This window comes from Seriola dumerili, unplaced genomic scaffold, assembly GCF_002260705.1.
Source record: "Seriola dumerili isolate Sdu_G_001 unplaced genomic scaffold, Sdu_1.0 BDQW01000066.1, whole genome shotgun sequence".
NCBI classification, from domain to species: Eukaryota; Metazoa; Chordata; class Actinopteri; order Carangiformes; family Carangidae; genus Seriola; species Seriola dumerili.
In genome coordinates, this window is record NW_019174321.1 from 4,306,217 (window position 1) to 4,331,351 (window position 25,135).

At 37.2% G+C, this 25,135-nt stretch overlaps 4 protein-coding genes across 6 annotated transcripts; 2 read left to right on the plus strand and 2 right to left on the minus strand.

Moving 5' to 3' along the window:
• Positions 1–501: 501 nt before the first annotated feature.
• On the plus strand, positions 502–8,495 carry LOC111219355 (synaptonemal complex protein 1-like). The gene is made up of 33 exons (XM_022741988.1): positions 502–521; positions 1,172–1,301; positions 1,579–1,663; positions 1,764–1,807; positions 2,108–2,272; positions 2,416–2,483; positions 2,631–2,704; positions 2,823–2,881; positions 2,989–3,055; positions 3,209–3,282; positions 3,379–3,487; positions 3,744–3,838; positions 3,922–4,106; positions 4,206–4,273; positions 4,353–4,414; positions 4,525–4,641; positions 4,759–4,863; positions 4,990–5,093; positions 5,197–5,314; positions 5,440–5,510; positions 5,593–5,674; positions 5,777–5,871; positions 6,010–6,091; positions 6,202–6,318; positions 6,404–6,514; positions 6,605–6,697; positions 6,803–6,877; positions 6,999–7,085; positions 7,172–7,318; positions 7,551–7,604; positions 7,742–7,810; positions 7,900–8,007; positions 8,337–8,495. The coding sequence occupies exons 1-33, from the start codon at positions 502–504 to the stop codon at positions 8,472–8,474; spliced, it is 3,078 nt and encodes a 1,025-aa protein (XP_022597709.1). The 3' UTR covers positions 8,475–8,495.
• Positions 8,496–9,132: 637 nt separating this feature from the next.
• On the minus strand, positions 9,133–10,649 carry LOC111219480 (flocculation protein FLO9-like). 2 transcript variants are annotated; one of them, XM_022742166.1, is made up of 4 exons: positions 10,559–10,649; positions 9,630–10,121; positions 9,372–9,524; positions 9,133–9,284 (listed from the first exon to the last, which is right to left on the minus strand). In XM_022742166.1, the coding sequence occupies exons 2-4, from the start codon at positions 10,108–10,110 to the stop codon at positions 9,157–9,159; spliced, it is 762 nt and encodes a 253-aa protein (XP_022597887.1). In that variant the 5' UTR covers positions 10,111–10,121; positions 10,559–10,649; the 3' UTR covers positions 9,133–9,156. The 2 variants fall into 2 exon arrangements, with proteins under 2 accessions (XP_022597887.1, XP_022597886.1); XM_022742165.1 differs by having other exon boundaries at positions 9,630–10,126.
• Positions 10,650–10,982: 333 nt separating this feature from the next.
• On the minus strand, positions 10,983–18,958 carry LOC111219369 (sodium-coupled monocarboxylate transporter 1-like). 2 transcript variants are annotated; one of them, XM_022742007.1, is made up of 16 exons: positions 18,673–18,958; positions 18,052–18,559; positions 17,600–17,665; positions 17,293–17,344; positions 16,909–16,976; positions 16,446–16,600; positions 15,998–16,138; positions 15,780–15,909; positions 15,580–15,668; positions 15,131–15,243; positions 13,971–14,038; positions 13,767–13,853; positions 13,457–13,650; positions 12,155–12,264; positions 11,947–12,032; positions 10,983–11,840 (listed from the first exon to the last, which is right to left on the minus strand). In XM_022742007.1, exons 2-16 carry the CDS (start codon positions 18,403–18,405, stop codon positions 11,727–11,729), a joined length of 1,827 nt encoding a protein of 608 aa, XP_022597728.1. In that variant the 5' UTR covers positions 18,406–18,559; positions 18,673–18,958; the 3' UTR covers positions 10,983–11,726. The 2 variants fall into 2 exon arrangements, with proteins under 2 accessions (XP_022597728.1, XP_022597727.1); XM_022742006.1 differs by having other exon boundaries at positions 18,052–18,958.
• A 1,539-nt stretch (positions 18,959–20,497) lies between these two features.
• Positions 20,498–22,717, plus strand: LOC111219370 (thyrotropin subunit beta-like). The gene is made up of 3 exons (XM_022742008.1): positions 20,498–20,522; positions 20,657–20,855; positions 21,618–22,717. The coding sequence occupies exons 2-3, from the start codon at positions 20,694–20,696 to the stop codon at positions 21,894–21,896; spliced, it is 441 nt and encodes a 146-aa protein (XP_022597729.1). The 5' UTR covers positions 20,498–20,522; positions 20,657–20,693; the 3' UTR covers positions 21,897–22,717.
• The last annotated feature ends 2,418 nt before the right edge of the window (positions 22,718–25,135 follow it).

The following is a 25,135-nucleotide window of genomic DNA, read 5'->3' on the forward strand; positions in this document are numbered from 1 at the left end:
ATTAATCTAAAAAGTAACTAAATATATCAAACAAATGTAGTGGAGTAAAAACTACAATATTTGGCTAACTAAAGTATAAAGTGAAATAGACCCAGTAAATAGAAGTAGTCCACCTGTCCAGTTTCCGATAATTGATGCAGTGTTACCTGTGACGTAGTACAAATTTGAAATAAACCGTTAACACCGGAGAATTGTTGCTCGTGTCGTCCCCAGGTTAAAAACCGTCAACAGTTAACGTTTTAACCAGTCGTACAAAATATTTCATAATTAAACTTTCCAGCAATAGGCAGGTAAGACTCGGCTGTTGTTTGCCAAAATAATAAAAAATAACAACAATTTTTTAACTTAATGTTTTATGTCTTGTTGCGTTTTTGTTAGTTTGGTCGGGATTAGCTAAATGTAGCTAACTAGCTAGCCAAGTAAACTATCATCAAGTGACACCCGTTAACTGCTAGATAAACGGAAGCCCTAGCAAGCTAATTAATCTAGCCAACGGCTAAGATGACGCCAGATCTTCGGATGTAATTAAATATTGTGAAGGCTATTTGATATTATCTGTTAAAAATGCTTTTCTCTTGATAAAGTCTAAGTTAGACTTGAACGCTTAACGTTAAATCTCAGTACGGTACCTCGGTGGTGGAAAGTAAGTAGCATGAAATGCATTTAACGTTATTCAAGAAATCTTACTGCAATTACAATTTTGAGGTACTTGTACTTGAGTATTTCCATTTGTTTTCTTTTACTCCTAGACTCATATACTCCACTATATTTCATAACGAAATATTATACTTTTTACTTATTGAACTGATGTAGTTATTTTAGGAATTAAAATTTTACATTTAAACGTATAATAAGCATATAAAACGCAGTTTAATGAGGTTAAACAGACGGCTCTCAATCTTTATGACTTTCAAAACAGTATCTATTGGGGGCCTCTTGTCATTGTTTAAATGTATCCACAGAGATATATCCACTCTAAACTTCACAGGTGGCTTCACTAAAACAACCCTTGCCAAAAGTTGCCATTATCTGTCAATTTAATTTTAGAGAAACCCCTCACATTTGAGATTTGCTATACATTGATGTGTGAAGAATTATTTGTGCTTCTTCCACCACTGCTGTACTTAACATACGATAATAACAGCTGTATCTAACTCTCTGGTCTTTTCAGGATGGAGAGAAACCAAGGTTTTAACTTCAAGCTGTTGGTGCCCCCCAGGTTGAATAATGGACAGGTATGTGCTGTTAGACCTCAGGAAATTGTTGAGAGTTGTGGTGACTTCATGAATACATTTCAGCAGGTAAGTTAAATTAGCCAATAGTTAACCAAAAGTAATATATTAATGAACTAAAGCCAAAACACTTTAATACTAGCTCAGCACTGACACAGTCGTTCAGCACAATAATTAGTCAACTTTTTATCAGCAGTGAAAGTTTTAAACATACAGTTTGTGCACTTGTGGGCATTGTTTTCCATGCTGTAAGCTGAAAGCATTAATGAATGGAGGCAGCTGTTGTCTAACAGGCAGTAATCATTAATGCCTGTGATGACTAAGTGTAATTGCTGTTTTCCCCTAGGGTTACAGTAGGTGTTTTGACAAAGGACAAAACATGCCTTTCCCAAATACAAGCCTGGTCACACCAACTAAACCAATCAGACAAGGTATTTTCTATTATGCAACACTGGCTACATACTTTCAACACAAAGAACTGGCAGTTATCATACATGTTATTATAAATTCATAATTGTCTCTCCTCCAAAGACTTTCCCAATATGAAAGTTGTGCCACCAATGGAAAAAGACGAGGTAATATTTTCATTGTACACAAATGTGAAGCATGAATAGAATATACTTGGCCTTTGCAATGTGTTTATTCTAAAGTACCTCAGTTTACTTCCCATCATTGTGACTATTCCCTAGAATAATTGCAATCCTGGACAGCTTTGTTCCAAGCTCTTTGAGGAAGTTGAGAAAATGAAGTGTTGGAAGGTCAAAGTTGNTTCATTGTACACAAATGTGAAGCATGAATAGAATATACTTGGCCTTTGCAATGTGTTTATTCTAAAGTACCTCAGTTTACTTCCCATCATTGTGACTATTCCCTAGAATAATTGCAATCCTGGACAGCTTTGTTCCAAGCTCTTTGAGGAAGTTGAGAAAATGAAGTGTTGGAAGGTCAAAGTTGACTCTGACACTGTGCAAAAGGAGAGAAGACTCCAAGAAAACAAAAGGACAATAGAAACTCAGCGCAAAGCCATTCAAGAGTTACAGGTGTGTAACTCGGTGACAAGTTTTCTTTGTCTTTTTCTGTCCCTCTCTAACCACATACAAAGATTATCGATAATCAAGGAACAGCATACTCTAACACTCTTTGATATTTATTGTTATCTGTCATGTGTGTTCTGTTTTTACAGTTTGGAAATGAAAATCTCAGCATAAAGCTGGAGGAACAAATAAGTGAAAATGAGGATTTGAGGAACAAGTAAGGGTTTTTTTTTAAAAAATGCTCTGAGACACAATGAGCATGCTCTGTAAAAGCCAGATGAATGTGACAATCTGATTTTTAAATATAAATGTTTTGTTTACTTCAAATATTTTGTTTATACAAAATTCCAAATTTTAAATGCAGAAACAATGCAACCAGGAACTTGTGTAATATACTGAAAGACACTTGTCAGCGGTCAGCTAAGAATATGCAGCTGTGTAAGTAAAAAGTGCTTTAAATTCTTCTGCCCATATATATTTGTCAGCCATATTGTTAAGGTGCTGAGAATATTGACACATTGCTACATATTTTATAATTAAATTCTACATTTTGTAGTTGAATCTGAAAGAGAGGAAACACATCACCTGGTTATGGAAAATAGTGAGAGCATTCAGGTAAAACACTTCTAAATTTATCAACAAATTTTATAAATTATTTTTTGGACAGGAGCGAGTAAAAGGGTAGGACATGAGGTTTGATGCAATTTAACTTTTTTCTGTAGAAACTGATTGCAGCATTCGAAAGCCTTCGTATTCTAGCAGAAGCTGATCAACAAGAGATGCAGAAAGGTATTTTTTTTCTCTTTATGTTTATTAGGCTATTCAATACAGTAATCCTTCAGAAGGATTCATCCTAATGATATAGGATGAATTAATGATAGATCGACAAGCAAGATAACATGTCCACCAGCAAGAAAATTTATCATTTTTATCTTTTTCCAGTGAAAGAGGGCTTGCTGCAATTTGAAGAGCTAAAAGAGAAATATTGTCAAGAATATGCCATGAAGGAGGAAGAGGTTAGTTCAGAAAAGAGAGACCAGTTTATGTGGGAACTTGTAACATGTAACCACAGGTTTTGAAACAAAACATAAGGACTGATGCTGTATTCACAGGTGGCTGGGCTTCAGATAAAGCTTAAGAATACGGAAAGTGGACTAGAGAAAGTCCTGCTTGACCTCCATGAAACCCAAAAGCATTGCAAACAACTCCAAGAGACAACAAGTAAGATAACATTAGCTTTCTAAATTCTGAACTATCTGTTATAACATTTCTTAATTCTTTTTTGTGCAGTCTTAGGCCTCTGGGGTAACTGCATTTGACAGAAAAATATATATAACCTTGTAATTATTCATTTTTTTATCCAATGTTCAGTTCAAGTCAAGTTCAATGAACTTGAACTTGAACAGTACTGAAATGGTTTTATTCGTGATTTTTTGAGGATACCAAAGATTACATCATATATTTACTATCTTTACAGATCAACAAAATGAACTTCTCAAAAGCTCAAAAGCTGAACAGGAATCCCTTCTTCAACAACTGCACACTGCTGAGCAGAGCTATGAAGAAACTCAGGTGAGTGTGTTAAGATTCTTGTCAGTCTCAGGGCTCTGTTGTGTTCTATCTGCTTTGACTGAGACATTATTGCTCCCTTAAAGAAAAATCGTGAAGCTATTGCTGCAGCCCTGGAACAAAGTAAAGAAGAATATGCACAGATCATCCAAAGCAAAGACTTAAGCTTGCAGGAGCTCAGCAGAGTTAAAAATCAACAAGCAGAGAAGCTGGAGCAGATTCAGACAACCATTAAAGAGCTACAGGATTCATTAGCCCTAGAGATACAGAGGTATTATTAACTCCTGAAAATTCACAGTATTTTCCAGACCAAGTGCAATTTTTCCTCCTATCATTAAATTTTTATTCATTCTTTGCACTAATTTTCCAGGGCCAAAGAACTGGAGGATAAACTAATGGCAAAAAACAACGAACTTGAAAGGAGAAACACACTTTTACGTATGTCTAACTGTCTGAAATATGTATATATTTTTATTTGATGCTCTGTCAAGCCAAAAGAAAATGTTTTGCTCAACAGGAGAGACCATGGACCAGAGTGCAAAGAAAGATGGGCAGATCAAAATCCTTGGAGATGAACTGGTAAAATGTGTTTTAAAGTTGAGGAAGAGTTTCTTTGCTTTTTAAGTTGTTCATTTTAATCTAAACTCCACATTCGTTGTAATCTTATCTCTATGTGGTTGTGTTCCAAGGACATCAAATTAAAATCCATTGAGTCCATGAAGGGTAAGATTGATGTAACTGAAGTCAGAGTGGAGGAACTCACAACAAAGCTTTCAAAGAGAACCGAAGAGGTCAAACTATTTAAGGTGATATAAACAGATGCTTCGTCTCAGAAAAAAGGATGTTTATTTGATAGTCTAATCCAGATTCCTTAAATAATATATATATATATATATCAATATGTGCCCTTTTTATTGATGCAGAATGAAGCAGAGATGGCCTTTGCTCGAAATGATCTACTTAAGAAGGCTTGTGAAGCTGCTGAAAAGGCAAAAGAAGATTTAAAGGAGAAGTCAACTGAGACAGAGGTTTTTGACATGATTTCCATTTTCTTGCTCCACTCATTATCTCTTACCCAATGTGGAAATCATTTTTGGGAAATTATTTTTATAATGAAAAAAATTCAGTGATATGTTGTGTTTTTATGCTCTCAGATCAAAGTGCAGGAGCTAGAGGCAGAGTTGTTTACTGAAATAAAGAAAAATAAAGAACACACCTTTCAAATGGAGCAACTGAGGAATGACATTACACTGCATAAGTGAGTTCTTAATAGCCAGCCATTCCACAATATTGGCTTATTGAATATTATATTGAAGTGTTGAAATCTTAATGTCTAATGTTTAATTTATGTCATTTTGAAGAGTAAAGTATGAAGAGCTATTATCCAACTTTAATGAGCTTCAGTCTGAGAAGATGGCCATTCAACAGCAGTTTGAGAGTGAATCCTCTAGTGTGAAAGCTGTTGAGGCAAATATGAAGGTCTGAATTACCAAATGTGACTTTCATGACACCTATTTCATGTGTGCAGTAGTTATGTGTTTTATTTAGTCATTATTTACTGTACATACAGTATGTGGCAAGTTCTTACTGTTTTGACTGATCAGGTGAGCGAGGAGAAGACTGTGAAGCTCACAAGAGAAATTCATAGACTCAAAGAAGAAAACCAATGTTTACGGTGAGTTTGCAGGTTAGAGACCTACACATTTTTGACATTGTGTAGTCTTTGAGATTTAGATTTGTATATTTTCATTAAATAGAGAGGAAGCAAACTCCATTAAAACCAAAATCCAAGAGAAATGTCAAGAAACTGAGACTCTGCACAAGAAAATGGAAGAAAATGTAAGAATGCCAACAAAATCGATTATTAATGGACACACAATGCTTCATAATGATGCCTGTTGTGAAAGTAGTAAATGCTTTCTTTGTGCTTTTTCTGTATAGTATGAACATCTGCAGGAGAAAATTACAGAAAAAGAAAAACAGATCAAAGCTGTTGAAACAAAGGTAATTAAAAAAAAAACACAAATAAAAATGCTGTTATTATTGATGGCCATTTTCTGGAACTAACAAGAAATATTTTGTTTTTTGTTTTCATCTGTGCAATCTCAGGGAAAAAATTGAAACTGTAGATATACAATACTTGAGATGGATTTGTTTTTTATTTAGCTAAACAGTTCACTTGTATATTTTCAGAATAAAATACTGAAGAAACAAATAACAAAGGAGATTGCAAAATCCAGTCAACTTGAAAATGTGGTATAGTGATGTTTTTTTTTTAATCTTTTATCTATTTGTAATATCAATAGGAAAAATTTAAACCAATAAGTAATACTCTGTTTAATGTAAATGCTTGTTTTTGTCTTTAGATCAGCAGTCTTCATGATGAGTCCCAGAACCTTGAAAAACTGAATGAGGAAATCCATCAGAAATTGCTCAAGGATCTTGAGTACAAATCCACCTTTGCAGCAGAACTTGAGAATGAGGTTGTTACTTGAGGTTACCAAAGTTATTTGGCATATTTTTAGCTCCCAGAATAAAAATTAAGAATAAAATCATCTTGTCTTACAGGTACAAAAGATCAAATTAACAGCAGCAGAGGCCATCAAGAACAAGGAAGATGCAGAACTTAAGTGTCAACACAAGATAGCGGATATGATTGCACTGATGGAGAAACACAAGGTAAGGTCATTATAAAGTATATTCTGTCCAAAAATGGTCTTGTACAGTATGAGTGTCAGTCCAGGAAGGAACTTGACTTGTCTTTACTAGAGCCAGTATGACCGGATCGTTGAAGAAAAGGATGCAGAGCTTGATGAGAACAAGAAGAAAGAGAAGGAGGCTGTGTCCCAGAGGAAATCACTGGTATGAGGCAAAAAATTATAAATAAAGATTTATCACTATCTATTTACTGTTAGATAATGAATCAGTTATATCCTAATATGTCTGAAATCAAATTCTTAAAATCAGGAGTTGGATCTTTCAAAACATAAGACTGAAAATGAGCAGTTGAAGAAACAGCTGAAGACTGAAACAACAAAGAAGGTATGCCCCAGTTAGAATCCATTATAGTTTTATTTTTGGCTTTTTACTGAAACAGGATGTGCTTTAACTTTTGAGAGACAGTTCTTTTTTTCTTTTGAGAAACACTTTTCGTTGCTATTAGGAAAACCTGCAGAAGGAGCTAACTGATTTGAAGAAAGAAATGTCATCAATGGAAATCACTCAGGTGTCAGAAGCAGAGAACAAGCAGGTACAAAGTCAGTACATCTGCAAATATGCTGCCACTGATGACGTTGTTTGTCATCATTTAACCAAGAAGTAATCTTCAAATTCTAGTCACCTGCCTCAAACTATAAACAAGGACGATGTTCAGAGACTCCAAAAGACAGTGCTTCAAAGAGACGCATATTTGAATTCTCCAAGACCAGGAAAACTCCCTCCTACTGCAAAGATAATGGAAGTGCTGCAGTTATGAAGAATGCTGTGAGTTTAATCTACTCAAATGTTTTTAGATAGGCAAAGTAAATTGTCTCATTTCAGCTTTATACTAAATTGTTGAGATGAGTCGGAAAATAACTCATCAAGCTGTCATAACTAATTTTCGATTCTTCGGTAATTATTACTGGAATTTTAATTGGCATTTTCAGGCTCAGGAAAGTTTAAGTAAAAATACTGTGTATCACATATTCAGACCATCATGTCTTTTATGGTTCAGGAATCTGACACTGAATCCCTCAGAAAGTCATGTGGAACAACACCAAAGAACAAGGTAGATGACAGTTTAATCTGTTCATAAAGTAAATATGGCAATGATAATTAAGACAACTATAATCTTTTGCTTAATCTGTGTCTCTGTTTACTGTAGCATTCATTCTAAGTAAAACTGACCCTGACTTTGTATCATAGGATGCTCACACTGAAGACCTGAAAACCCCGAGTATGACAAACAGGGTTGGCGGAACATCAAAGATCAAAGTAATATACAGTATCATTCTGACATTTTCCAAAATGAATAAAAATATCAATGGCTTTTGCGGACATTTACTCTTTGAATTCACTTGCAGTCCTACAGGATAAGGACACCACCTTCCGCTGAAAAAGCAGCACACTGGGGGAAGAGCACCTTTGAGTTTGACCCCAAGTCTGACAGCTCTGATCAAAATGATCTATTGGTGAGAAGTGTTTTTATTGGTTCAGAGTTTATTGGTCAGAAGTATACAGTATCATACCAGCCTGTTGATTTTGTGAATTTAATGTGATTTTTGTGCAAGATTGACAGAAGAGCTGATTTGGCTTTCTATTTGTCTTCCTGACAGACCTTTGAAAATGCACCCACGCTCAATTTTTCTGCTCCGCACTGTAAACTCAACACCATCAAAAAGGTAACACACTTCCATAGTGGTGTAATGCCATTTAGATATTATCTTTATGCATTTTATGCACAGACAAAGATGAAATAAGCCCTGTAGTTTTTATTTATACTACATCAACTTTTATTCAGATCCAGAGCCCTGTCACTAAATCACCAGGGAGCTTGTTGAAGCTAGCTGCAATGAAAAGGATGAGAGATGCTTGTTGGACCGCAGTGACAGGTGGTGACAAGAAAAGGAAGAAAAACAATGAGAAGATCTTTGCATAAGTAGTGCTGTTACAGGTCAGATAAACCGTATTAGCAATATTACACAGGTTTAGGAGTTGATACTCAAGTAAACTTGATATCTTAACATACATAGATGGTTTTGTTAGGGATTAAATATAACATAATAATAATAGTAACAGGCAAATATATTTCTTTACATGCAGAGAAAATATTGTTATGGATCAGTTAAACAGTATTGTTTGTGACATGCAGATTTAGGTGTTCATGTTCTAGCTTTTAAGCAAGTTTGCTTGAGATTTGGAGATAGATTTTGAGTGAAGTTACCCTCCATGTTAAGTACTTTGCAATAAATTCTATTCTATGAAATAATTTATCTTAACTAATATACACATGAAATCTCTATTTTGAACAAGTTCATATTGTTGGTGTTGGGAAAGAGTAGTTGTTATGTATTACTCTCTTAGTATATTTATCTATCCTAGAGTTGACAGTGAAATCAGTAAAAGTAATGTTCAAATTGATCTTTTTTGTTCCTTTTTGAATGTTCTTCTCATCATCATTTTCTCTTCCTCTCAGACATTAGCCTCTCATAAAGAGCTTAAATGTCAATGTGAAATTTCAGTCTTGAAATTGTATGAATTCGTGGATGAGGAAAAATGTCCGTGTCCATGTCTGTTATGTATTAAAGGTGACATCTCAAACTGTAGTTAGCTGTCTCTCCTCAGTGAAGGAACTCAAGGCGAAATTGAGATTGGTCTTCTGGGGCTGTAGGTACATTATCGTAGATCGGATGGCCATCATAAAGTCCTCCGGAAATTATGAGGGTATCATCATCTGCCACGAATGCATCTGTTGAAAATTAGATAGGTATTTTTAACTGCTAATAATTATCAAAATAGATTGTATTGATTGTATGATGAATGGGTGGCTCCTTACCTGTGTCATTAGTGTTGTTAAGAGGCTGATGCAAGTATTGGATTTTCTGTTTGCATCTGTGAAACATAAATATAACCAATGCCACACCGAACACTCCCAGTGCAACACTGAAGACAATGGTCATGTTCTTTTCTGAAATGTCCAGTCCAAAACCTAGTAGCACAGCAAAAAGGCAGGGAAAGTAATTGACAGAAGTTCAACGAAAACATGAAATGAGCAATTAAATTATTAATAAATAAATTCTAGCCTTATACTTACCTTGTGTGATTCTGTCCACTGAATCTGAAGTTGTATTGACAGTGTTAGATGAATTTGCAGTTGTAATTACTGAAGTATCCGGTGTACTTATGTAACCTGCTGTGGACTGGATTACTGGCATTGTCACAGCTGTAAATGAGGAAGTGTGAGTGCCAGGTGTGGTGGTTGTCAATAAACTACTCCTTGTTAGAGGATTCAAGACGGTTGTTGACTGAGAGGTCTGGGGGTGACTTGTGGTTTCATTGAATGTTCCATTGTCCCAGGTTGTGCTGGTAAATGAAGTTGTGTCTTCACTTATGTTTGAGATAACAGTTGCATGTACAGTGGTGTTAGATGATGTAACGAGTGTAGATGTGTGATTCAAGTTTAAGCCAGGGGTGGTGGTTGTTGGCATGATAGTCAAATTCATTTTTTCTGTGTGTGCCTCAGCAAAAGAAACAGCCAGGAGGCAGCAAGCCACGGTAGCAAAGATGGTATCCATGGCACTAAGTCCTGTACTGGAAAACAAAACATGGGCTAAAAAACACTTCACATCAAACATTAAAAATATCTCTTTCTATTAACTTAGCAATATTCAGGTTAAAAACAGAGTCTGAGCTTGCTCTATACGTAAGTTCTTGATTGTGTTATGCAGTGAAAAAAATGCCTTAAACATGGTGCCTTGTGTAAGTAGGTCTTATGCAATACATTTGCAAATTACACTGACATATTTTAAGCAGGAAATGACTGCACACACTAAATGTGACTTTGTACACAATGAGGTTAATACATAATAGCCTAAAACTCTCTGATCTTTTGTTGTTACGTCAATGGAAACATTTCTAATCTCTCCCTAATGCTAAAGCTTCATAAGTCCAAACTTGGATTCGAAAGTAAACAACGTTCACTGTATTTACTGCTGTAGACTGATTTAGAAAAATCAGGCTCACCTTGTTTTGTCGGTATGACTGAAAACAGTAACTTAGTTCACTTCCCTGGCAGTGAGTTTGCCTCCATGTCAAGGCTGACTCTCCACTTCCTACAAACTTGGAATGGCCACAGCGCTGATTTGTTGGCATTGTGGCAGGGAAAAGTGGGCAGGTCAGTGCTTTGTAAACTTCCTCTATTGTATGTTGCCAAGGATACAAAGGGCACAGTTATTACCTAGACCAAAGCTCAACCTCTTTCTCTCTGTCTGTCTCTCCCTCTCACTCAGTTCAAATAAATCTTACAGCCTGGAGTAGTACAGAAACCACTGCAAAGCAATAACTATACAGTAAATGTTTTTCCTTAATGTTCTGTATTTTCTTTCACATAAATATGAAGGTCATGCACGCACTGAAGTTCTCTGAAATTAGATTTCAGTCAACACAGTTGAACTTTGTACAAAATATTTATTAACAAGTAGAATTTTTGACTAATTTTTACAGGGAATCCATAAAGAGTGAACCGTTTCCTTATAAAAATAAGACAATAAAAAATAGTCATAAAGAAATGGACAACAATATTGCCCATGCTTTTCTATGTCAGCATGAAATGAAGAAGGACAGTGTTCAGGTGGAATATAGAGCTAGCAGCCACTATCAGGGAGGACAATTGAACAAAGGGCAATAAAAGTAAAACGATTCTGCCACATCACTGCTGAACAGGAAATAGGAGCAGAACAATCTGTATGGGCCAGAAGATGTGGTGACCTTGTGCTACTTCAAGTGTTCTTTTCCCTATTGTTCTGATGAAGATTACAACAGCTGAAATGTTAAAACATTTCAGAACATTTTCCTACTATTGTTCTTTTTTCTGCTGCTCTTCAATATTTTAACAACATAAATAGGGAAGTTTTTAAATATAAATTAAATTTTGCAAGTTCAAGTTTAGGTTTATTATTCTTAATACAAAATCAAGTAATTATTTATTGAAGCAACATGTTTAAACCTTATAATTCATATTAGGATAAATACATATAACAGTAAAAGGGTTGTTTATGCAAATCAAATGCACTACATCAATGTAGCAGCTAAACAATTGTGGCTTGTCATTTATGTGTTTATAAAATAATAATAAAAAAAATAAAAGTTAAAGTGTCCCCATGAGGAACGGTGTATTGATAAAGCAGCAGCATTATAGTTTGGTGGCTTTTCCAACATCTTTGCTCATCACATCGAATTCTGTGAGTGTGAAATGGTTGGCTCCAATGTGAAACTCTGGTGCAGTCTTTTCAGTGACATCTGATACCTATAGTGGGTTAAGAACATTAAGTAGCATATTAATAATGAGTACTACTGGTACAGTATATCCTTACTTTATGACCAGTTACCTGACAAAAGAGTCAACATCTTACCTTTGAGTTACTAAAGCAGCTGAAGCAGAACAGGTCACTCTTCCTCACAAACAGATCGGAGTTCAGCTTCTTTTGTTTGCATCCACCTAAAAAAACAAAACAAATTCATATTCCCATCACAGTTTTATAGTAGGTTATAATATCAAACATTTACACAACAGCAACACTGTTGTGTCTCTGCAGTGGAAGTAGAGGTTAGATGTCTCACCTGTGATGATGCTCACCAACAGTCCAGAAACGATTGTGGTCACTGTGCCCAACAGAGAGAAGTAGAGATAGGACAGGGAGTACCAGGAGTCTGCCAAAGGTGGTCTGACACTGATACACAAACAAAATCATTTTAGTAATCAAGGTCTACAGTCTATGTGCCACATTAGATCGCATATAGTTGCTATTCTTAACAACGTATTAAGTCTTATAGCTACATAAGGCCTTCATGGGGTGATTTAAGCACTTGGGTGGTTGTGAGGTATTGGAACCCATTAAATGTTGGCACAGATCTGGTTTAACGAGAGATCCAGTATTATATCAGTACTTACATCAGTAATTCAGTCAACATGGGACTAATATAATTACACAATAACAACAGAGGTGGCAACATAGCAATGAGACAATTTGTACTGCTGTAGAGCTGCTGGCATAATCATTTCACATAACAGGTATTAAAACCATAAAGCTGTCTTGTACAAGTTAAAGACAATAAATAAATAAAGCTATACTTGACCTTGGTGCCCTGGCAGCCTTATGTGCTTTATTGAGTGCCGCTCTATTTTTCCTTGATTAATTATTTGGTCCATAAAATGTCATAAAATATTCTAAGTTGACATCTTCTAATGTTTTGTCCAGCTAACAGTACAATTACCAAAGAAATTCACTATTATGATATGAAATATAAAAAAAGCTGCAAATCCTCAGATCTGACAAAGTGGAAACAGAGAATGTTTTTATTAAATTACCTAATTAATGGTTGCTGATGAGTTTTCTGTCAGTCCACTAATCACTTAATCAACTATTAGCTAAACCTCAGGTATATACTATACAATTTTTGTAAGTATACAGCTTGTGTGTTTGGATCTTCTCTTGGTATACTTGTATTATCACTCTGTCACTGTGCGTATTGCATGGATTTCAGAGTTTATTCTGAAATGCATTTAAAGCCTAGATAAAAGTACATTTCTGAAATGTAGTCCAGAAAAGCAGTGGGTGCAGCATATTTGCTTAATCAAATTTATGGACCTTGACATAGCATAGTAGCACCTGCTTTTGACACACATCAGAGCATTGCCCCTGAAGTGGCTCTAACCAATAAAAGCTATGAGACCAAAATGTTGAATGATGATTTTAAGGTTGGTTGTTAAGCCTCGGATTGGTTTTGTCCTCAAGTAGTGGTTTTATCAAACTTGTTTCTTAGCACAAATTTTAGCAACCACCAGAATTCAATATTTACTGTGAACATATCATGTGCTCGAGTGTCATCAGATGGACATTTCTTTTATGCAACATGACTCACTCAGGCTGGGAGGTCAGAGTCACTGGACTGGTCCAGGGAGCTGTCGTTGTATAGTTCTGGCTCATTGTGGTATTGCAGCCTATAGTACTAAGAAGGAGAGGATTTGTCATCTCATCTGTTGGTGGGTAAATCTGGCCTCCAATCCCCACCCACAGAGTCAACACTAGACCGATGATCATTCCCAGTAGTCCTCCCTGCAAAGTAAATATGACCACAGTCAAATATTTCATGAATGTGTCATATTTGTTCTATTGTGTTGTCAGAGGTAGCTGATGTTCTAGTAAATGTTCCAGTAATAGAAAATACTCACTATTGAATTTGTTGTGCGGAAAAGCATACCTAACAGATAAAGACCAAGGAGAGGCCCGCTGATCATGCCAAATATAGACAGAGCTGCCTGAAAACAGAAAATTGTCAGAAGGCTTGTAGTTCTTAATATTGAGCTCAGGGTGGTGCTGTAGAGCAGTAGATAGCTGCATGAGTGCGTTAGTGCATGGTGTTGGGAGAGGGTTACCTGCAGAATGCTTCCCATCAATGAAGCAACGCCAGCCATCCCAATACACAGGGCACCAAAGAATACACCTGGGAGATATTAAAATCATCATTATGAAACTCAAAGAAAAGACCTAATCACAACTTCCAAAGTACAGATTCAAATGTTGAAGGCAGACGAGTGCACAAGTTTTACAAAAAGTTACATCTGGGTCATACAGATTTAAATTCTCATCAAACTTTTGTCATAAATGTAACTGGAGAGTAGTGCTTTGTGTTTTGAGACAAGCAAGTCTTAAAAAGCCTAGAAAACAGTAACCCATTTAAAAGTCATACATTTTATTTTCTGTTGTCTGTCATAGGCAGTAATGTTAGTTTTTCTTTTTCTTTTTTTCTTTTTGAATCCAATTGTAGGTTGTCAGTAGACGTTACTTACTTATAAACTAAAAGCGGAATTGATGTGACAATTTATTAATTTATTTTTGGGGCATTTCAGTGCCAAAAATGTGAAATATTAATAAATAATTCTGGGTCATCAACCCTACTGGTGTTCGACTCATACTTTTGTCAATTGCTATGTGGAATTAAAAAGGTCTTAGAAAGTCCTGCATTTAACTTGGTGAACCCTGCAGAAACCCTGTCTGTTCCCCTGTGTGAGTTCACTGCAAGGAACAGGATCACTGTGTACAAATAGTATACAGAGCCATACTAACCAATGTCTATATTAAATGAGGAAAAAAGTTGAATTATTATTTTCCCTGCAGCAGCATTGAGAAAATGAGATTTTAGAGTCATGTCCTGGGATCACCTTCCCAAAAGAAGTTGATAGAATCAACATGTTCCTGCCTGTGCATGTTTCTCCAGTAAATCTACCTGTCTGTTTGTCTGCCTGTCATGTGTAATTATCTGCCAAGAATAACAAGATAAGATAGTGGTTATCTTGATGTACACTGGTATAAAGTGAGTCATACTGTATGGTGATTACTGTGGTAATCATACAAAAGAAGCCACTATAAACTCATACTATATTATGAAGTGCTCGAGTATTTTCACTCAAATTTCTAGAAATGTCTTTAAAAAGTATTTCTCCTGTAAATTACAAAAACTCACTCGTTTCCCTCCACTTTTCTATCATACATGATTATACATGATCTTTTTTTTTTTTTTTTTTACACAACTTACTCAGGCCCATGTTCATCCAGGTCACTTGTTTCTGTGTGAGGTTTTTGCACACAGGGAGAATAAAGTCTTCCACAGTGACAGCAACCAGGGCATTAATGCTGGAAGACACCGTGCTGAAAAATAAGCAAGCAAACGGCAACCTTTTAGTCTCTGAAGAGAACAGCAAATGATAGTTTATAGATGGATTAGTCACAGGTGGCATGCAGATGGTGGCTTCTTGCATGATGTGTACATGAAATGAGTGGTAATGTAAATGTAACAGTAACTTGTTATGAAGTAGTCAGCAGAGCAGTGATGTGGATTCAGGAAGCAACATGAATCAGGTTTGCGTTTATTACTTCCATACGGCTGTACCTTATCTACTACAGTGTTCAAGATCGCACTCCTGACTCTGATAAAATAATAATTAATGTAAAATAATTCATTTTTACTTGTTTTACAAGCCTCACCTAAGGGTGCCACTGTATGCAGCTGCCACAAACAAGCCAGGGACTCCAGGGTAGACTGCCAGAATATCCATCACAAGGTAGGGCAGCAGCTGGTTTAAAATATAAACCATTTTACTGTTAACTGTAATGCTTTGTTCGATGACAAACAGCATGATGGCCGTGTGTTGGTGAGTAAATAGACAAATAGCAGCTGCAGTTACCTGGTCAGGTGTGCTTATATCCCCGTTTGTAAGTGGGTCACAGTTCTTGTAAATGGAGTACATAGCGAGGCCAGAAAACATAGCCAGACTCACAGTTACCCATAAGCCAACCATGTTCACATACAAAGACCTGAGAGATAAAAGAAGACTTGTCAGTGCATGAACCTTTTCCTCGCAGTCAGTGGTATACTGTCGCACCGCTTTGCAGGAACACTCACATCTTGGCATGTCCCAAGGTTTTGCAGGAGATGTAGCGCTGCACCTGGGACTGGTTGATGGAGTAGATAGACACCCACATCACGCTACCACCGATTATAATGGTCCAGAAAGTATGTCGCTTCAGAGGATCTGGGTCAAAACTGTGAACAAAGACCAACAACATGAAAGAGTACTGAAAGTAATTTTTGGGGACATGACAATAATAATGTGGGATGTCACTTTTAAGGCAATAAGAGGTCTTTCGATCATTGATATTCAGGTTCCTTGTTTACAGAACGACAATATACAGGGTGCCACTGTATGCAGGGGTTGGTCTAGTTTGTTTCCCTGCAAAATTAGAAGACACTAATTCAATTGTTCTAATTCAAGAAGCCCAACCCATCTGGTATTGTAATCAGTTTAAAACAAACTCACAAAAACAAACATTTAATCTGCTTGTGTACTCACTCAAACGCGTTTAGTCGGCCTCCTTGGCGAGCATCTTCCCAAATCTTCGTCAGGCCTCCCTGCAGTACAGCTCCTCTTGCTATAACAGCTGCAAAACCTGCCAGCATGATCACCATCTGAAGCACATCTGTCCAGATTACTGCTTTCAGACCCCCCTGAAACAAAATCCATGTTAAGGATAGCGTGATAGGATTTCATGTACTTATTTCCGATTTAGTTCTAGTTGAGGCTTAGAGTTATGTTAAAATGTTTACAACTATATATTATCGCGCAAAAAATAATGTCGGTTTTATTAACCACAAACTCAAATAGGTAGATGATGAACAGGTAGCCTGTTTTTGGTCTGCCACATTAAAACGGAAGTCCATTTCAGTATACATTATACACTTCTTGTAGATTGTTTGGTACACAGATCAATAATTCAATACGATATATAATACTTTCTGAAATGTACAGTACTAACCAAAGTGCAGTAGAGGATGCACACCGCTCCGGTAGCCACCAGTACGCCCCACAGATCAAGTCCAGTGACTGAGTAGTGAGGAAATGAAAGCTCCATCATGATTCATATATTATAATTATGTCTGGATTCATCATTTGTAACTAGATGCTTAACTTGGGTTTTTACTTTATTTATAATAAGAATACAAATGGGACACAACAAGAGGGCAAAAAAAACTGCAGTATGTAGTACATGAACTCTATTGTCTGGACAACATAAGTAATTGTGAGATTAGATAGAACACTGTATCACCAAGTTACAATTCAATGAGGCTAAAACCTAAACCAAACACTTGTCGACACTTGTTTTGTCAGCTTTTGTCAGCTTTTGTGAGCTTCGGCTTACTTTGATTTAGTGCGAGAGCTGGAGCGTAGATGACCAGACCGGTGTACAGGGCCTGAGAAAAGATGCCACCATTAGTTGATTAGATAGAAGCACAAATAGCATGTGATTCATATTCATGGTTTCTTGGAATTGGAATCAGTTTATCATAAAGTCAAAAACAAAAAAGGCAGGTGCTGTTTACTATGCTAGATCTACACAGACATTTTGTTCCATTTGTCACTGTTTTGTAGTTTTGTTTTTAATTATCTAATTACAAAAACGAACTGAATATTTCTCATATGTTTCAATAAATGCATTTTTTAGTTACCGTCTGCACGATGTACATTGATGTCCCAATTATCCGAATGGGCCGGCTGAAGCGCATCTCCAGGTACTAGAAATAAAAGGGAAACTTGCACCGTCAAACATCAGTAAAGTTATGGATTGGATTGTTCATACATACAGGCTTTGTATACTCATCCATATTCACAAATATTAAAGGTTTTTCTTTCTTTATTCTTTATTACAAACCTCCACTCATCTTTTGGGGGATATACCTCTATAGTAACAGTATGGCCACATGAGTTATTGATTTACAGACATGTTACCAACTAGAGTGGATGAATCAGTAGCCACATTAACCTTTAAAAGCCATGTGTTTCTGCCGCCTACCAACGAAGAATGTTTGCTTTATTGATCTTTAAATTTTATGTAATTTCCTGCTTCACCTCTCCATCAGCCATTGTACCACGTGATACAATTTAGATGTCTGTGCCTCACCTCATAGGCGCTGGTGATCCCCAGTCGGTAGAAAAGAGGGACAAAGATCTCAGCAGTGACAGCAGACATGATGGCATAGGAGAAGCCGAAGAGCCAGAAGGCAGCTCCAAACCGGTAGGCCTCAGCAGGAGTGCCAATGACTGTGATGCCAGACATGAAGCTGGCCGTGAGCGACATGGCAACCGGCACAGCTGTCATTTGCCGTCCGCCCAACAAGAACTCATCGCTGCTGGTCTCCTTACGGCCTCGAATGGCCTGGAAGAGACCAATACCAGCTGCCCCCACAATAGTTCCAGCGAACACCACATAGTCCCACACAGAGAAAGAGGCCACTGGACCACCTGTACCAACCATGGTTAGTTCAACAGCACGAGCTTCCTTGTACACTCTTCTTTGAGTTGTAGTAAAGTCTATTATGCACTCCTGGTAATGTTTAATGTCCTCTAAATTATCCTGCAGTTGTTCTCAGGTCCAGTACACACACCAATACCAAAAGCAAAAATACACCCTAAAAACAGCAAAAAAAAAAAAAAAAGCCTTTCAGCACTTTTCAGTCAGTCAACTGTCAGACATATTCATATTTAAATCAGCCGCATTCATGTTCAGAGGTTCTCTTCAAACCTTCAACTCGGGGTTTTAGTCGTCTGTCGTTTCCTGTTCGGTTTCCCTTCTCTGTCAGTCTGTCGATAGAGTCTCTTCTACTGATATTTCTGGTCTGGTCCACTCTGAGTGTTCGGCAGACCATAAAGATTTCTTCACTTTAGTTAATAATCCCTCAAGGACACTTGATCCTGTAGTCAGCTGTAATTTCAGTGATAGTAAAAGGTGAGGATCCCGTGATGTGTATGAGGCCGCGTTGTTCAGATGGCAAACAACGGACTCTCTGTTGTCGAGATGTATTCGTTCCTTTTGAAATGAAGTGACAGAGTGATACATCCAGGAGGTCTCCTTATATAGCTCCAGGTTACTCAGTAGGAAATTTCAGGAGGCAGGGCTGGTTAAATCTTTAAGGTTGGGCCACTACTCCTATTATCTCATCACTTTTTATGTTATTACCACTGCTTACTCAGCACATCTTTAACTTTAATCCACCCCAGTGATGCATATAGAAGCATGTCATTTCAAACTTAGGAACATGAAGACATCACAGGAAAAATGTGACAACTACAGTAAATAAATAGTACAGATGACAAAGATGGGTGTAAAGCTGCTGCCACGGAACTTTGTCAGTACGACATATATGAAGTGTGATTGATTACTTATGATATTAGTAATCAAACAAACACCGGTTTTACGGTTGATTGATGGGAGTATCAGATCCAGGGAAGTCTTAGAAAGTTAATGTGAAATGGCACAAACCGTTAATGTTTGTAAAGGTCAGCAGGGGACAGAGGAAGAGCAGCTAAGATGGACCCTGAACTGTTTATGTTCTCATTGTATTGTAAGAATTTTGTGAACATTATTCCTAGTCACTGATACACTAGAGAAAGGCAACACATGCCAGACAATAAGCTATGTGCACTCTAAAAGATAACTTTTAGATGAGGACTTAAATTCAGTAAGAGGTACTGTGTACTGTGGTGCTGATTCTTTCCAGTGTGTTTTCTAATATAGGGTCCGTGTTTGTAGGAATCCTAGTAAATTATAAATAAAGGTCCAATTAAAACAAACACAACTGGAAAATTAAAAACAGTCCCATACCTCACTATTGTGACTTAATGTGTGGGAGGGACTTTGGCTGACTCAGCAGTCATTAAACTGAATTATAGATAAGAAAGTTCCTGGGTACTGGCAGTCACTTGTCAGTAGTTTGTAATCTGCATCTGAAAGATTTGGTGAGGACATGAGTGCTGATGTTTACTGTAGCAGATAAATCCTCTCTGAATGTTTTCTACCTGTGTTCAGCAAAGTTTGAACTGTCACAGTCTGTTTTTTTTGACTTTGTATATTGCTGAATGTTTTTAGTGTCAGTTTTTAACCCACAATGCAAAAAGCATCATTTGCACATGCACATTCAGAAGTGTACTGAAATATTTTGAATTAAAAGAAGCTTCGGTTCATTTGTATTCAAATGAGAGATAGAGGAGGTTTGTTTTGGAAAGGGAAATAAAACTCAGGTTAAAATTTGATTGGTGCTCCCGAGCATAAATGAAGCCTTTGGGCATTTTGAGATATCTAGTGGACACTGCTTTGATTACTTTGGCAGAATCAGATACAGAGTTTGACAGATGCTTTCAGCTTGTGCAGCATCCATTGCGTCATTCTTCTTGGTTACTGCATGAACTTTGTCCACGAAAGAAATCATTAATTCATGTCATTCACATAATGGACAAAAAGTTCAGTTTTTCCTATTCATCACAGATAGAGGATAACGGCTAGCTCGGTTAAAGGTTGATCATATAAAGTTTGTGGGTTTGCATAAATACTGTTCAGCAGGGATGTTCAGACTCACAGCATCATCAGCCCTGCAGGTCAGCACATCTCTCAAGCCGGTGACTCTCACATGCAGAGCGGCACAGGAAATGCTATATTTAAGATACCAAACATTTGTTCATCTCTGTTATCTGGTTGTCACTTTGTCTCTTTATCTTTCTTTCCCGTGCAGGTCCAAAATTGATTGGAAAAAAATAACATTACTCAACATGGAGACTGCCGTGTTCAACTGCTGGCTCCTTTTTCTGCTGTTCAGCCCAACAGTTCCCATGTGTTTACCCACAGACTTCACCCTGTATGTGGAGAAGCCAGAGTGTGACTTCTGTGTGGCGATCAACACCACTATCTGCATGGGATTTTGCTACTCAAGGGTGTGTACTAAAAGTCCTTTGTGTTGAAAGAATAGACTGCTATTTCCTCTTCAGGTGGAAAGAAAGAAAGAAAAATTGCCATACAGCAAAAGAGAAGATATAAAAGTTTAGACCCTGGGCACTGACATTTCTTGAGTCTAATTAGTTGGCAGGTGAGGATCAATTTTTAATCTGTAACCTTTTTCTTCAAAAACTTTATCAATCAAAATAAATTTCCATTTTTATCATAACCAAGCATCTTAAGTGTATTATCAAGTGTTAAACAGTGTAAATGGAAGGTAAGGTAATTATATGAAAAATGTTCCAACATTCAGTTCTGTATATATTCTCTGTTTTTATGAAAGAACTTATCAAGTATATAAAATCATGAAGTAAAACAGGTAATCGTTAAGAAAAGTTGGACTTCTGAATTTAAAAAAAATCACACTAAAGTAAAACATTTACAATAAATAATAAATTCATTTTAGGGACTTAACATTCAAAAATGATTAGGAAATCTTCAGTAAGTATTGAATTTTAAATCTTTCATTTTACAAAATGCCTTATCCCCATCATCATCCATTACAGTTATGTGACTTGCAATAAGTACAACATGAAGTATATTTAATATGAAGGTTCTCTGTTTTGTTTGACATTAGGGAAGGAAGTGACAAATAAAATGAAACAATCATGGTACATTTTTACACGCTAAATAATGAACTCAAGGGAAACGTATTACAAGATCATTCATGTGCCGTCACTGTGTTTGTGTATGATGAGCAGGACAGCAACATGAGGGACATAGTTGGCCCCCGCTTCCTTATCCAGAGAGGCTGCACCTATGACAAGGTGGAGTACCGTACCGCCGTACTGCCCGGCTGCCCCATTGACTCCAACCCTGTTTTCACCTACCCTGTGGCTGTCAGCTGCCACTGCGGTGCCTGCAGGACTGACAGTGATGAGTGCGCACACAGAGCCGGTGGGGACAGAGCTAGGTGCACCAAACCAGTTAGACGGATCTACCCATACCCTGGTCAGAGCAACTACATGATCCCTTTCTGATTGTATTGTTTTTGTTCTCATTGTGTCTTTTTTTGTTAAAGTTACTGAGCACGACTGCACGATCCAAGAATGTTTTTTTTTTGTTTTTTGTAAACATACGCCATCCTTTAGCTTGTGATGGATACAGTGATATCTGCCTGTACTGTTACCTATTGTACCAGTTTTATTGTGCCTTTGTTGCCCAACGCGTCTGTCCTGCAGCTCTGCTTCTCAGTTTACAATGGGGGTTTATCCTGGTGCGTATTTCTGATTGCTCTTGTACACTCATTTGTGTTTGACTTTTTATGTTTAATTTGAAAGGGATACTCTGAATGCAACTCAATTAAAGCTAAATTCTCTAAATAGCTCTCTGACTAAGCTGCACTTGACTTAATCAGATCCTGTGTTAGACCACAGCTTTCTGTTTACAACATGACAAACAGGCCATCATGCTCCACAATGTCACCTCAGGATACTATATTTGCCTCCACAGTCATTCTGGAAGCACATGATTGTTGACACACCACTTATTATTTAATGGATTATCAGGGACAGTGTCAAACCACAAAGCTTTGGAACAACACACACCAAAGAGAATCAGGAATCGCCGAACACCAGACTTACATTGGGAATTTGTTATATGTAGAGTTTGTCTGTAGTTTCGCATTCACAAAGGGAATTTGAGAGGACAGCTGGAGCTTATTAATAGCTCAACAGTTCACAATGGGAGAATGTATGAGCGGTCCATCATGTGGATCTCTGCGACATCACTCTTTCATCTCTTTATATTATATTCTGTCACTTCTCTGTATTATAGTGTTCTGTTAGTGAGGGTTTTTATGGCAACGTGTCTCTGTGTTGATGAAAAAATAAATAAAATTTGTTAGGTTTAGACAGTTACCGGATGTAGCTGAGCCTTATTTGTCTTACATGTTGGCTCTGCAGCTGTGACAGTATCTCGCATTTTGAGCAGATATAAAGTAGAATAGAAAGTCGGTGACCTAAAAGATAGCATATCAAAGATTTAAAGGTCTCTTGACTAAGGAGAAAGAAAGGGCCTCAACAGTCAACAGGAGTGATCGCCTGACACAAATCATTATGACCCTTGAATCAACTTTAGGACGAGGTGCGTTTTGAGGGCACAAGTGAAAGAAGCTCGATTTGTTCCAGTTAACTGTGTGAGGGGAAATCTGGATGGAAAACCAGTTCATAAAATGCTGACACTGGTTACACTTGTTTTCTTCTACGGCCTTGAGAAAGCTTGTACAACCTCTGACAGCCTGACACTTTGTTTAACCTTGCAAACACCTGACAAAATGGCAGAGTATTATATCCATGCAGGGATTTATAGTCCTTTGCCAATTTCTTTGTCCTCTGAGTGTATGAAATACCATACTGCTTATTCTCCTTTGACCTACATGCATGAAAAGGCTAAAATTGGCTTTATTGAATTTGCTTTGTTCTTGTTCATACCTTCATTATAATTAGTAGATAATAGTATTTTTTTTTACCTCTCTGCAAAGGAGTGCCATATTTAGCATATTTAGTACATAATAGATATTTCCATCCATTCTCCGCTGCTTATCCTAAGTTGGTGCTGTGGTGGCAGCAGGCTAAGCAAGGTAATCCAGACATCCCTCTTCCCTTCCAGATCCTCCTGGGGGATACCAGAACATTCCCAAACCAGATGACATGCATAGTCTCTCCACTGTATTCTGGTTCCACCCCGGGGTCTCCTGCCAGTTGGATGTGCCCGGAAAACCCCCCAATGGAAAGCACCCAAGAGCCATAATATATATTTATATATAGTATGTAATATATAATATAGTTTGACAGGTGATGACTATTCAAAAGCAGTTATTTAGTATAACCTTACCCACAAATCCACATAACTGGAAGGTTAATTTTGCTGTTTGCTTTATATTAATAGTTGACCTGATATGACTCTAAAATCATCAGACTGATATGACACAATGGTTTGAATTGCCCAGCCGAAATTCCCTGTGTAGTGGTGTTTTGAAAACCCTAATACCCTAATGGATAAAGCAGTGTATGAAATGGAATTTGCTTCCATCAGCACTCCAAGAGAACCAGCTATGTGGTGCACATACCGATCACTCTTTCATTCAGACAAACCATACAGTTTTGTTTGTGTTGTGTTTATTCAACTAGAAAAAATGTGAGAATTTGTTTCAGCTATGCTAGTGGCACGGCAGGGATACCAGTGGCGGTCTGTCAGTTGGTTTGTCCGTCCTCCGCTTCGGTCTACACTGAGATATCTCATCAACTACTGACTGCAGTGATCCAATCACACCTCCAGCAGGTTGACATTTCTGGTTTGAAGTGATATGTCTTGACAACTACCGGATGGAGTGCCATGAAATTTAGTACAGATATCCATGTTGCCCAGACATTGTGTTCTGAGGACTTTGGTGACCTTTCCTGTAGTGCCCCCAGCTGGTTAAAGTTTTCACTTGTCATGTGACATATCTCAACATCTATGTGATGGAAACCTTTGGTCAGACATTCATGGCCCCCGGACAATGACTCCTAATGGCTTTGGTGTTCCCCTGGCCTTCCTTCTAGCGCCACCATGAAGATCACATCTGTGGTTTTCAGGTGAAATGTCTCGACAAATATTAGATGGATTGCTATGACAATTGGTTCAAATATTCATGTTACCCTTGAGTTGAACTGTAATTGCTTGGGCTAATAACTCCCTCACCTTTTCTCTAGCTCTCCTCAGGTTAACATCTTAATTTGACCAGTGCTTTTGTTTTATGACCAAGTACCTGCAAAACTAATGACATTCCCATCATCCACAGCTGTAGTTCACGTTCACTGCAAATTAGTAAATGATAAAAAAAGTCAAGATGCTAAACTAAGATGTGTTAGCATTTAGTTCACAGAACCACTGTGCCAAAGTACATCATACAACATTTCTGCTGGACCCTCTAAATGGGTATTGGTACTGCTGTAACAAATTTACATTATGACCACTTATACCTTTTATAATTTTGTTTGTTGCAGTTCACTATAATTGCTAGATTACATATGCAAAAGAGAACATAGACATACTGTCAAAAAGGTACAGTAAATAAAATGTAACATTCATTGTAACACATACAGCAGTTCCAATTTCAGTTTTCATATATATATATTTATATATATATATATATATATATGAATAAAGCCACAGGTTTATGATGAATGCTAATATGATCCTTGATTATTTGATTCCTCTTGGGCTTCACCTATTC

Excerpts from the sequence above, each read along its gene's own strand:
- LOC111219355 (XM_022741988.1), top strand. The coding sequence starts at position 502 with ATGACGCCAGATCTTCGGAT. Across the intron at positions 2,273-2,415 it reads AAGCCATTCAAGAGTTACAG|TTTGGAAATGAAAATCTCAG; the intron begins GTGTGTAACTCG and ends CTGTTTTTACAG. Across the intron at positions 5,872-6,009 it reads AAAACACAAATAAAAATGCT|TTCACTTGTATATTTTCAGA; the intron begins GTTATTATTGAT and ends TTAGCTAAACAG.
- LOC111219480 (XM_022742166.1), bottom strand. The coding sequence starts at position 10,110 with ATGGATACCATCTTTGCTACCGTGGCTTGCTGCCTCCTGGCTGTTTCT. Across the intron at positions 9,525-9,629 it reads AGTGGACAGAATCACACAAG|GTTTTGGACTGGACATTTCA; the intron begins GTAAGTATAAGG and ends CTGTGCTACTAG. Across the intron at positions 9,285-9,371 it reads TAACAACACTAATGACACAG|ATGCATTCGTGGCAGATGAT; the intron begins GTAAGGAGCCAC and ends AATTTTCAACAG.
- LOC111219369 (XM_022742007.1), bottom strand. The coding sequence starts at position 18,405 with ATGGTTGGTACAGGTGGTCCAGTGGCCTCTTTCTCTGTGTGGGACTAT. Across the intron at positions 13,651-13,766 it reads TCCGCACAACAAATTCAATA|GGAGGACTACTGGGAATGAT; the intron begins GTGAGTATTTTC and ends TTTACTTTGCAG. Across the intron at positions 12,033-12,154 it reads GTTGGTGAGCATCATCACAG|GTGGATGCAAACAAAAGAAG; the intron begins GTGAGACATCTA and ends TTGTTTTTTTAG.
- LOC111219370 (XM_022742008.1), top strand. The coding sequence starts at position 20,694 with ATGGAGACTGCCGTGTTCAACTGCTGGCTCCTTTTTCTGCTGTTCAGC. Across the intron at positions 20,856-21,617 it reads TGGGATTTTGCTACTCAAGG|GACAGCAACATGAGGGACAT; the intron begins GTGTGTACTAAA and ends TATGATGAGCAG.